We start from the raw sequence: 13,306 nt of genomic DNA, 5'->3' as shown, positions 1-13,306 counted from the left end.
CTGCATTTTAAGATGATCTCCATGGAATTCACATGCACATTAAAGGTTGAGAAGCACTGATCGAGGCTGGAGCTGCTAAGAGAGACAAGAAGGTTCCGGCCCCTACTGTTACATACATTCCAGACTAGTCTGACTTCCTGGAAGTATGGAAGAACCTTGGTACATGGCAGAGCCCATGGACCCCCCCAGCTTCCTGAAAGGATAGCTCTCTGACGTTGGTCCAAGGCAGGACCTATGACCAACCCTTGACTTACATAGGGATTGACAGCGATGAGGGCTCAAATCCACTGAGTACAGATGTCTTTGAGTGGTCTCAGGAGGCTCTAGTATCTACTTGGAGTGCTCATCCACCAAGCCTACCAGGTATATGGTATTGGGGATCATCCACCAAGCCTACCAGGTATATAGTATTGGGGATAATCCACCAAGCTTAGCAGGTATACGGGATGGTGGATATTATAGGAGAGGTGGGGAAGCAAGGAGTTGTTGAATGTGCCTTCATGCATTGAAGAAATAGAAAAAAAATTTCCCTTAGAATGAGAAAATCTAAGCCTTGTTCAGAAGATACTGAATTAGGCCACCTCTATATAGCCTACTTGAAGTAAAAAAGGAAAGAAAAAGTATGTGTACATAGGAAATGTGAACAGGAGGAACTATGTAGGATGCAAAAGACCTATGAATATGGCTCCGGTCCTCAGAGATATCATAATCCAGGTGGGTGGACAAAACCTGCCTATGTGGAAGAGTGAAAGCATCAAACTGAAGGCCTGTAGAAGATCAAAGAAGGCAGAGGCCAGTGTCATGAGAAAAGTTCAGAGGGCTTCATAGAAGCAGGAATTGAGCTAGGTCTTTAGAGGTGAGTTGGTTTTCATGAGAGAGTAAAGAAAAGACATCCAAGCAGGGGGCAACGGCATGATTTAAGCCATGAGACAGGAACTCATAAGGCCACAAGGAGAGAAACGGGGAGGCTTCTTGGCTAGAGCAGAGGTGCAGGGCGGGATGTAGCAGAACAGAGGGCTAAATGGGCAGGGTGAGGCCAACTGATCTGGGACCTTGGAAAACAAGCCTAATTATTTCGACCTGATGGAGAAAGCAGGGAGGAGATGTGGATTCCTGAGCAGGAGAGGAATGTTCTGAACAGTATTTTAGTTTAGAGTGATGGCAGCAGGAAAGTTTATTGGGGGGAAGTCTGGAGGTAGCTGTTGAAGTAACCTAGGAAGTCATTCATTCATCCATGAATTCACTCATTCTTTCTCCTGTCAATGGTAGAGGCTATTTGTGGGAGGAATCGGGAATACAACAGTGAGTTAACAAAACTAGGTTTCTGTTCTCACGGAATTTACAGTTTGGTGGCGAAGGCAGACAAGCAATGTGCAGTTACACTATAATGTGGGAAATCTTAGGAGAGGAGAAGTAAAAGTTCAGATTTGAGAGTTCAGAGTGTGAAAAGATGAGTGTTGTCTAAGGCAGGGAAAATGGGGAGGGAGAGGAAAGAACCAACCCCAGAGGCACCAGAACAAAAAGAAACAGCAGGTGCTGGATTGGACGTGAAGAGGAAGGAGAGAACAGAATCCCAGCTGATTCCTAAGAGTCAAACCGCACACCTGGCAATCAATGGAGAAGATTTTGAGCCCAGGTTCATTTGACACCAATGTTCTGCATCCTTAACTCGGAAGCTTAAAGGTAATTCTGTGTATAGTGATGGGAGATTTCATTTCCTATCAAGTGAGCACTGAAGAAGCTTTTTGTTTGCCTTGTTGACAAGAGGGCTGAAGAAGCAGAAAGGGGAATTTCTTAGGCTGACCTACTTCTGGACAATGAGAAGGAAACGGCTGGTGAAGTGGAAATGACAGAAGGATTGCGGGAAAGACAAATTATAACTTTAGGGAGAAAAGTAAGTATAGGTACATGCGATTTCCAGACTTTATGAAGGCAGGGTTTAAGTGGTCCAAGAAGAGAAAGATGTGAGCTTCTAAAAGGGAAAATGTAATTCTCACCGGACAATAGCCAAAGACCCTGAAAAGGAAGAAGAGAAGAGATAAAAAAGAAGCCAGTGTGCTAGGCAGGGACCATGCCAAAAGCACCGATCAATTTGATAAAGAAATTACCAACTAATGAGAACCTACTGTATAGCACAGGGAACTCTACTCAATGCTCTGTGGTGACCTAAATGGGAAGGAAATCCAGAAAAAGAGGAGATATATGTATACATATAGCTGATTCACTTTGCTGTACAGCAGAAACTAACACAACATTATAAGGCAACTATAATCCAATAAAAATTAACATAAAAGAAATTACCTATACAACTATTGATTATCACGCAGACCAATCTGTTTTGTAAACGTTTTCCCTCCTAAGTCTTTTGTGCTGTCTGAATGGAGCATGACTTGCGATGGGATAGACAAGAGAGCATCTGAAACATTCTCATTCTTCCAGGTAGGAAATCGGTCACAGAAATAGCCTGAACACAAAATTGAATATCCAGGTCCTTCTCAACCGCCTGTCTTCCTGTTTATGGCAGTTAACCCCAGCAAAAGCAACAACTGCATCGCCGACCCTCCCCTGGAAATTCCAAGGGGACTAACCATTAGTGCCAGGGAGTTTCGAACTTCCTTTTTCCCTGGGGTTTTTCTGAAAATGGCCAGCGGCCATGAGATGGGAGATCAGGAAACTGGAGTTCACAGTGAAATATCTTTGGTGACTAAGAAGATGTATTCTCATCACAACTATGAGAAGGGATTTCTCCTCTGTTACAAGCAAAATGCAGGTGATTTTTCTTTTCCATTTAGTGCCCAGAGCTGGGGAGTTGAAAAGGGGCAGGTCTTTCCAGCAGCTCAGGGAGTAATTTCACTATAAAAAATGCTTTATTCAAAGAGCAAGGGATGATAAAAGTCAAACCAGAAAACAGGGCATAATAAAGCACAGACTGGGGAAGCTGAGAGCTTCTGAAACTGGAGAGTGAGGGGCTGGCAGGAGTGAGTGACTTTACCCGGCACTGGGAGACCCCCATCAGCAGATCCTGCCCCCTCAGACTGCAGGACACGGAGCGGGTACAGCCTGGCTGAAGTTGAACCCAGTCTGCACACATTTCTGTCCAGAGTTAAACAAAGAAAGCCGGGCAGGGGGCAGGAGAGGTACTGATGACTTTATATCAATCTACTTAATACCATGCTCATTTGTATTTTATTTCAGGGGAGCCCACAAGCCTGGGGAAGTATTACATAATCGTTAAAAACCCAATAGCATAGCACAGCACATCTCATAAGGCGGCACACTTTTCTTTTTAAATAACCAAAGCACATGCCTGCTCTTCTGTTTTCTTACACACTAGGTATGAGAATCTCACACTTTTGAAATGAGCTGGTGTCAAAAGGCAGTACCAGAGTAATGGTTAAAAACACAGGCTTTGCAGGCAACTCTGCCATTGCCCGGTGGTGTGACCGTGGGCAAGTCACGGAGTCTCTCTGTGCTTGTTTCCTCATCTGTAAAACGAAGATAATATCTACCTTATATGGTTGTTAGAGGAGAAGTTTTTGTTGAGTTTTTATTAAAGCGGTTTTGTATAAACTGCTTATATCAGTGCCTAGTAAACACGATAAATGTGTTAGATCATCATTACTATGAGGCTTATGAAGTCCGGGAATCATTTTGAATAAAAAAGACATTTAGAACCTTTACTCTGGGGTATATACATTAAGTGAGAAAATCACATTAAAATAAAGATGCAAAGAAAAAAAAAAACACTAAAGTAAATGCCCATCAACAGGAGTTAGTCAAGATAAAATTTTCTAAAAAGAGGAATACTGTCACCATAAAAGTGGTAATGTAAATAAGGTAAGCCATTAACATGATAATATAAATAATAATAATGTACTTATTAACACAGCAAGAGATGATATTTTTAAAGTGAAAAATCAGGTGACAAATGGCACAATTAATTTCCTGTTTGTACAAAAACCTATACTTATATGTTTCTATCATGGTGGTTACAAAGTCTGAAATATAATTCCTGGTGGTGGAATTATGGGTGTTATTTCTATTTTTTTTAAAGGCAATTTCAGAAAATAAGAGTGAATGAAAGGTATTGACTTCGCCCCAGGTGTGGAGCAAGTAGCATAGCCTGTTTCCATATTTAATAAAATGAGATGATGAGATCAAATGAGATAATCCGTATAAAGGACTTTGCACATCGGCACATGGTAGGGCTCAAAGAAGTTTCTTTTGGTCTCAGTGAGGCTTCATGATGTGGTTAGTACCTTACAATTGAGGGGGCAGTGTTTGGTTGGAGGTTCCGCTATTTACCGCTATTTACCGCTATTTACGGTCCCCAAACGTCTTTCCTTCCTTTCTGTATACACTCAGGGCTCATCTCCTTCAGGGAACTAAAAAAGTCCTCCTAAAGAAGCTCAATACACTCCTGTAATCACATATCATTTATTGACTTGAGAGCTTGCTTTTCTCTTTGTCCTAAGAAGGAATATGTCTCACCACCCAGAACCCAGACTCCACCACACCACTGGTACCAATAAGTGCTCAGTTAATGCCTGTTGTGGGCAGAACTTCGACTTGGTCGAGTTGGGAAATTAAATATTTCAGGGAAAAAGAAAATACAGGGATTGGGCATGCCTAAGGAGACTCTTTCAGAAGAAATTACTTAAATAATTATAACACCCTAATAAGTTGTTTTGTGTGTGTGTGTGTGTGTGTGTGTGTGTGTGTTTAACCATGGAACTAGGAAAAGCTAAGGCAGATTTGTTTATAAGTAAGTCTACAGAGATAGAAAATTAGGCAAACTAAAAGATGAAATATTCTAGAACATTTTCCCAAGACCAGGCTGTCAGGACTGCTGGAAAGTTATAATTTCATAAAATGTAAACACATAAAGGGAAGCCCTAATAAACTTTGGTGTAATATTTGAGGAAGTAAATTGGAGAAACGAAGCTGTGAAGGTGGGGAAGCTGCAAGATTTCTGGCACACATGCTCTGACCACACCAAAGCTTTTTCAGTAGTACTGTTATTACACAGACCTTTCGGTTACAAATAAAAACTGGTGTCACTTTGCTTATAAAGTCCTCTCTTGCCCCATGATGAAAATACTGTACTTCATAAACAAAATTCAGTTTGACTAAATTGTTGAACCTAAGTGATGGGTAAAGGATGCTCACTGTACTATTCTTTGAGTTTATTAGTAAATTTGGAACTTTCTATAATAAAAAATTGAAAAGAACTCAGGTTAGAATTTAGTTTGCATCCCCTATCACAACACAGAGCCTCATGTGGAGAGCAGGTGACATTTAGAGCACTTGTGTTCAATTTTTTTGTAGTTCATCTTTTTTTTTTCTTTAATTAATTTTTATTGGAGTATAGTTGCTTTACAATGTTGTGTTAGTTTCTGCTGTACAGCAAAGTGAATCAGCTATACATATACATATATCCCCTCTTTTTTGGATTTCCTTCCCATTTAGGTCACCACAGAGCATTGAGTAGAGTTCTCTGTGCTATACACACAGAGGTTCTCAGTAGGTTCTCAGTAGTTATCTATTTTATACATAGTATTGTATATATGTCAATCCTAATCTCCCAATTCATCCCCCACCCCTGTAGTTCATCTTTTATTCAACATTTTGAGCATCTTTTTCATGATGAAGGAGGCTCCATCTCACCTTGGCATTACCACCTTGGCAAGCGGCCCATCACACCCAGTGCATTGTTATCACCAATTAATACTGTACTTCTTCAAGAACTTTTTAAATAAAATAAACACTGAGTGATAGGTGTTGTGGTGAGTGCCACGTGCTAGGTGTTGTGGTGAGTGTCATGGTCCTTGCAGTGCAAAGAGTATGCCACTGACTCATCTTTGGCCCAGGCTATGCACTTTAAGTTGCTTTCTAGGGGTGATGATGAATTCATTCATTTACTAAACAGCTGTTGACTGCACGAGGCATTGTACAAAGACAGAGAAATGACAGCGCCTATCCCAGAGGAGGTTATGAACTCACTGGTGGGATTCAACACAAAAAGAGGTTAACTTTGAATGAGAGGTACACATCACTATAGAAATCAGGATCTGCCCTGATTTATTCATTTAGCTACCTCCAGAAGATAACTGCTTGGGGTCAGGGGTGCAGAGTGTGGTCATGGGGTGAAACCAGATTAACTAGCCCACTAGATTGCTCCAAGACCCATAGATCAGAGACACGGTCCTCTAATCAGTGAGTCTGTCAAATCTTAACAATTGTGCCAGATGTCACCAGCACAAGTAGCAATGACCTCCCAGGTGGCCCCTGGCACTTAAATGTGCCTGTATAACTTGAGGGGGTTGGGGGGAGACATCACCTTATTCACGCTTGTAGCCCCTTAACGGCATTGAGACCATCAAGAAGACATTAAAGGAATATTTGTTGAACTAAATTGAATTGATCCTCTATCTCTTTGAGTCAGGTTCAAAAGAGAATCCTGTAGAACTAAGAGCTTCTCTGACATGGGGTCACAATACAAAGAAGGATGGGGAAAGTGACAGCACCGACATCCTGAACACAAGTAGTCAACTCAACTAGCAGGAGAGGGGTTGACTCCCTGCCTTCTACCTTCAAAAGTTTGATGGTTCAGCATAAGGGCTTATGACAATGGGGTGACCCCTCCAAGGCAGTGGTTCTCAACCCCAGGCAATTTTTTCTCACCAGGGGACTTTGGCAATGTCTGGAGATATTTTTGGTTGTCACAACTTGGGGTAGTGGTGCTACTGACATCCAATGGGTGGAGACCAGGGACGCTGCTAAACATCCTATCATGCATAGGAGAGACCCCCAGAATGAAGAATTACCCAGCCCAGGATGTCAACAGCCTGCTGTTGAGAATCCCTGAGTTAGGGGACTATGTGTCCGTCCAAAGGCTGCTTTCTTAATTACTTGAAAAATGAATGCTTCGAACATTAGGAGGTTTGGGTGAGAGGGCAGATGATGCCATGCAAACCCTGTGTTACAACTCTTCTTAAAAAAGCAAACAAGGATCAGTTACAAATCACTTTGGGGTATAGAACAGTGCAGTCATCAGGAAACAAACGGAAGGATCAAGATGAAAAGAGCTTATTCTGACTCTTCACCTAGACCCGTGCTATCCAATAGGAATATAAACAAGCCACTTACGTAATTTTAAAGTTTCCAATTAGCTATCTAAAAAGTAAAAAGGAGTAAACGGTAATAATAGATTTTATTTAACTCAATATATCTAAAATACTGTCATTTTAACATATAATCAAGCCAAAAATTATTGAGGTATTTTACTTTTTGTTTGTCATACGAAGTCTTCAGAATCTGCTGTGCATGTTACAGCCACACAACATCTCCATTGGGACCAGCTGCATTTCAAGCTCCCAATAGCCATATGTGGCTGCCGGCTACTATACTGCACAGCACAGATCCAGACCTGTGATGGGAATCACCAGAGGTTCTCATTAAAAATGCAGAACCTGGGGGGACTTCCCTGGCGGTCCAGTGGTTAAGACTCCACGCCTCCACGGCAGGGGGCGTGGGTTCAATCCCTGGTCGGGGAACTAAGATCCTGCATGCCAAGTGGTGCAGTCAAAAAAAAAAGAAAAATGCAGGATCTGGGGATTGTGCCTCAATTTTAGTTCAGCATGTTTGGAATGGGAGCCAGGAATCCACAGTTTTAACATTTACCCAGCTGATTCCTATACAGTTGGTTTATGGACCCGTTGCTGAGCATCAGTGATTAACTCTCGACCACTGACTCACTGGAGAGATGACAGGTACCTCTCAGCTCATAGTCTATCCTGAAACCATGTTACCTAGGATTAGTTTTAAGAGATAAGGGGTATCATAGCCATAGGAAATACAAGGAAGAGCTGTGTTTTTGGGGGGGAGAGAGATAAATTAGGAGTTTGGAATTAACATATACACACTACTATATGTAAAATAGGTAAACAACAAGGACCTATTGTATAGCACAGGGAACTGGACTCAATATCTTGTAATAACCTATAACAGAAAAGAATCTGAAAAAGAACATATATGTTATGTATGTATGTATAAATGAATCACTGTGCTGTACACTTGAAACTAACCCAACATTGTAAATTAACTATACTTCAATTAAAAAACAAAAGAGTTTTTTTTTTGTTTTCCAAAGAGAAACTTGACTGCAGTTGGACAAATCCCCAGGAAAATGAGATTTTCCTTCAGCATTTATCATTGGGCTATTTCTGCATTTATTTTTGAAAACTTAAATCAACATACCTATAGGTAGTGTTTTCCTGTTTTTAAGGGGTTTTACTTCCTCAATCATCTGCAAACGGGCTGAGAGAGACTCCGTGTACCAATAGCATGTACCCTCAAATAGGAAGTAACAATCCGGTGACTCAGAAAATGCCAGACTCAAACTGATATGATTCTTTCCATTTTTCGTGCGGTGGGTTACACTATCTGAACTGATTAAAGAGTTGTTACTGTGTCCTGACATCTGCCGTTTGTTTTCTCGTCTTCAATGTCAACGTCACAGCGCATAAACTTATAATACAAAACCGCTCTTCTCGAGGGCAACCAGAAGGGTTGTGCTGAGAATGATGATGTGTCCCGGGCTGAGTTTGCTCACCTGTACCCATCATCCAGGCCACTTTGCTCACAAGGAAATGATTTTCGAGAGAAGGTCCACGTACATCTGATTTGTGGGTATGCTTTAAACCTGACAGAAAAACAAAACTCTTCATACTGGTCAATTTCATAATCTTCACTTGATTTGGAAGCGTTTATAAATCCCTTTTCTGTTAAAAAAAATGCATTTATAAGTTAGATAATGAGATTCATATGGAGGAAGTATACTGAGAGGATAAATAAATTTTTATTCATCAGTTTTATGCAAGAAAACTCAGATTTGATAGTTTAACAAGAAACGCAGGGGTCCTGTCTCCATTAATAAGCCTGAGCGTGTCACCTTCAGATTCCTCTGAGAATTGGATGCAAGTAATTGACACTCTTCCCAAAGAAATGTATAAATAAACCTATAGATTTTGCTGACAAGTTCAAGGGGTTGAAGGGCTTCCCCCAGCCTGGCCAACCATGGACACAGAGGGACCCACTGACAATCCGTGTCCTCAGCCAGAATGGCCCCCTCGTGACACATCCCACGTAAAATAATCTCAGGTCACAAACAGAATAGTCTAGCCAGAGATATTCACAAGGTTTCCCTACGGAACACTTCCTTATTAGTTTAATAAGAGAATCTCTTCATTTCTTAGCATTTTCATGATGGTTGAAGGCTGCCACCTACTCTGAGATTACGTAAAGCGTGATTACTGTCAGATCCTACAGAGCCCACCCAAACTTCCATGCATCTAAGTGCGTGTCCCACCCTCTCAGCCATTGCTCTCTACCCTTGAGAGGCAGTTCTCAGGTAGTTCTTAGAACAAGTGCTTAATAAGGGTCGAGTTTGTGTCTGGTTCTCTGCCAGGTCTGGGACTATAGGATAGAAGGGATTATTCCTGTCCTTAGGAAACTTCCAGACTACTGGAAGACAAAAATCCACAAACAGAGGGTCACATTACAACGTGCTGCCTGCCAAGACAGTGGCATTCAAGCGGGCTTGGTTTAAACAGAAAAGGAAAGGAAGGGGCAGCTTGTACTTACAAAACTCCCCTAATTCAGTTTCTTTCTCAGCTTTTTGATACTAACATTATACTGAAAGCAGAATTTGCAGTACCTACCCTACATTCCACACTAAAACAACTAAAAACATGAGTACAGGTTACGTGCGCAGCCCGCATTACCTAGGATGGTGACCAAAGCTGATTTACTGGGATGCTCTGAAGAGGAACAAGTGTAATAGCCAGTGTCGTTTCTTCCCACTGATGATACAAAAGCAAACAGAATCCGTATCATAGTTCTGTTTGTGGAATAGGTACTCATCTCAAAGTAGCTGCCCTAGATTTTAATAAAACAGAGTTTGAATGGAGTGATTTCCACCTGGACTCTCGGTTCATTTTTCTGCATTTTCAGGATGCAAGCTCATCCTCTCACCTCTTCCAGTGTTTTATTCTCTAATTCCCAGCTGAGCCCGAATCCGTGGTTTACATGAACAGCTTTGCACCTTATCCATAAGGGTTCCCCTACTTTAAGAAATAATTGTGGCGGTGTGGTCTGAGGAGTTTGGTTTAGATCTAGAAGATGAAAACACCCTGGGTAAGAAAAAAAGTGATTTTTTTTCCTCATCACAAAACATATCCTGAACATTCTGCAGAACAAAGATTTTGATGGCATCTCAAATGTTACCAACCATCTCAAAATAAAAGAGTCTTTCAGAGACTGACAAGGCTCTTATGAAGAAATGAGCACTCACAGAAATCTAAATATTACACTGGAAATGGCCTGAAGGAGCTATAGAATTTTTGAAATTGAAATCATCACCTAAGGGGTGATGATTAGTCCCAGCTCATCTCTAAGGAACAGTCACTGAAAACAGAACGACATGATACTATGGTCTTACCAATAGTGAAGAGTTTCGTGCATTCCCTGCCCAGCTCATTTCTTGCACAGCACCTTATGTCTGTTCCAAATAACTCATGGAGTACACTTGCCTCCTTTGTAATGACAGCTGGACTTTCTCCTTTACAGCTGCAATTAAAAAATAAATGTCAGTACCATTTTTTTTTTTTTAAGATTCCATATATATGGGTTAGCATATGGGTATTTGTTTTTCTCTTTCTGACTTACTTCACTCTGTGTGACAGACTTTGGTGCTTTGTGATGACCTAGAGGGGTGGGATAGGGAGGATGGCCGGGAGGTTCAGGAGGGAGGGGATATGGGGACATGTGTATGCATATGGCTGATTCACTTTGGTGTACAACAGAAACTAACACAGTATTGTGAAGCAATTATACTCCAGTAAAGATCTATTAAAAAAAAATAAACATCAGTTGACTAAACATCTTTTAAAATTACAAATGAATGTTCAGGAGAAGAACCAAATTAAAGGTTCTAGATTTTAAGAGCCTGATAAGAAAGCAAAGACAGGAGCAGGTCACAAGGCAAACCAACTCACAACTAGTTAGTAATTCCTCATCTCACCCAATTAGAATAACACTAGAGAGAATCACATAATAAAACAGTTTAAAAAGCTTTGTGTTTGGTGACCTCTTGGTTGTTAAAGAGACAGAAAGAATGGAAGAATTGAGAAAAGACAGAAAAGGGGGGAAGAAAGAGAAAATGGAGAAAAGGAAAAGCATGATTAGGTTTTAATACAGCTTAACAAGGTGTAGGTATGCTTTCTTTGAAGCTCTGAAGAGGACAACCAGTGAGAGGGAGAGAGGCCACAGTTGCAAATGTCCCCAGAGTCCCCGGAGCTCACAGAGGAGAGGGCAGTGGAACTTGTGGGGTGTCAGCCACACCTCGGGATTTGAGGGGCCACCTCCCCTCTCCCGCCTCCTTAACCATCACCTTTCCCAAAGCAGATACGGCTTTGGGACTCTGTGTATAGTCACGTTTCTTCTCTTTATCACTTTAGCCAAATGTATTCTCATCTTTGTTTATGCATTATTCCTTGAGTTTTTTTTTTTTAATTATAAGACAACAATAACTATGTTCATTTTGAAAAATCCAGAAAAACCCAAAAAAAGAATATTAAATTGCCCATATTCCTACCACCATGAGATAACAACGGTTACTATTTTGCTGTGTGTAGCTTTCTAATCTTTTTCTTTTCTGTGCACACGTGACGTATGTATCTACAGGTAATCTCTTTTCCTTGTTCGTTTAAAATTTGGGATCCCGCTCACATTATCTGGTAACCTGATTTTTCACTTTTTCTCTTTCTCTTTAGTTCCATTTTTCAGTAAAAGTTGTTTAGTAAATTTTAATTAGTTCAAATGGCATGAACCGTTACTTTGTGAACTCTTAGCTATGACACATGAAAAACAAAAGTAAACATTTATATGGTACATACTATCTGCCAGGCACTGTTCTATGTGCTTCACATGTACCAGTTCATTTACTCATCAGAGCGATTGTATTAAGGTAAGTACTGCTCCCACCCCCATTCTTCTGATGAGGCGGGGAGGGGTTAAGTAACTTGCCCAAGGCCACACAGGTATAAGCAGAGCAGGGTTCAAACCCAGGCAGATTCTGCATCCCTAAACAATCATATTAAACTGCTCTTCCAGAGTCAACATCAAAATCACAAATTAAACATTTATTCACAGGGGATTTCTTACTTATAGGGAATTATACACTAAAATCTGGACCTTTCTTTTTCCCCAACCAAATGCTCAGGGAGTCGACAATCCTGTAACTTAAAGGGGCTGTCATTCGTGTCCTGTGATACCCAGGGAGGGTCCTACAGGTCAGTGACGTGACAGATGAGGAGCTCCAAAGGGCTTCTCACTAAGGCGTCCCCCACCATCCTCCCCGGGAAGCCCACACCAATCATTCTTTCAAAAGCCAACGTTTCCTGTTAACAGAGTGATAAACTGTACAGACAGTATGATGTCAACTATATTAGAAAGATACCGAAAAAGTAAAGCCATAATAGTTCTCTCTCCACATGTCATACCTGTCGCTCTGTGAATCACAGAACACCCATTCCACGGTTGGTTCTGGAATGCTCTCCGAGATGCAGACCAGGGCATCCTGATTTTCCATTTTTCTAAAGTAAGGTCTCCTTAACGTGTAAAGCAGGGTATCTAAAGCATCATAAATTAGTAACGTTTCAATATTAAAAATGTTTCATATTATAAACATTTAAAAAAATAACTGTCCTAGTAGGCCTCCTCAAAAGAAGAATTCTGCACCATTAAGAAAAGTTAACCCTTTGTGCCGTAGCAGTGTCTCCACTCCAAATATATATAATAACATATCCCCCCTCACCAATATGTTAAATGCAACTCTGGCTGAAATGCTAACTTTAGTATTTATTCTCGTAGCTAAAGTCTTTGGGTATTTCATGAATCCAAAGACAACTAAAGTTTAGTGGAGTGAAGCCATGTAAAAACACAAATATCAATATGCATGAGAAAAAGAAAAGTAGAAATAACATCAAGTTTATAACACATATATAGTTTAAGACCCAACTTTCTTCCCATAATTTTATCTAGAACTAGGCAGAAATATAGTAGGATGGAGGTAGACTTGGAACAGAATTGAGAGGCTTGGTTTAGCCTCCTGTTCACATTGGACCCTCACACCTCTCCCCTCGCCCCTTCTCCCCCTCCCCCTCCCTTAACATATGAACTCTCTGCTTCTGCTTGGACCCCTTAGGAACAGGAGTTCACGACCTCCCAGAGTCGATCCTTCCAT

General features: G+C 41.0%; 1 protein-coding gene across 1 annotated transcript in view; it reads right to left on the bottom strand.

The window, feature by feature from the left end:
- Positions 1 to 13,306, bottom strand: part of FLT3 (fms related receptor tyrosine kinase 3) — a 52,611-nt gene that overhangs the window by 24,314 nt on the left and 14,991 nt on the right. The window contains exons 5-9 of the mRNA XM_061170932.1: positions 12,564 to 12,693; positions 10,502 to 10,629; positions 10,036 to 10,175; positions 9,786 to 9,939; positions 8,615 to 8,783 (exon numbers count right to left, since the gene is read on the bottom strand). Coding sequence (XP_061026915.1) covers positions 8,615 to 8,783; positions 9,786 to 9,939; positions 10,036 to 10,175; positions 10,502 to 10,629; positions 12,564 to 12,693 — 721 coding nt within the window. The remainder of the gene's footprint in view (positions 1 to 8,614; positions 8,784 to 9,785; positions 9,940 to 10,035; positions 10,176 to 10,501; positions 10,630 to 12,563; positions 12,694 to 13,306) is intronic.

This window comes from Eubalaena glacialis, chromosome 16, assembly GCF_028564815.1.
Source record: "Eubalaena glacialis isolate mEubGla1 chromosome 16, mEubGla1.1.hap2.+ XY, whole genome shotgun sequence".
In the NCBI taxonomy this organism is placed as follows: Eukaryota; Metazoa; Chordata; class Mammalia; order Artiodactyla; family Balaenidae; genus Eubalaena; species Eubalaena glacialis.
This window is presented reverse-complemented; position numbering and strand designations above follow the sequence as displayed.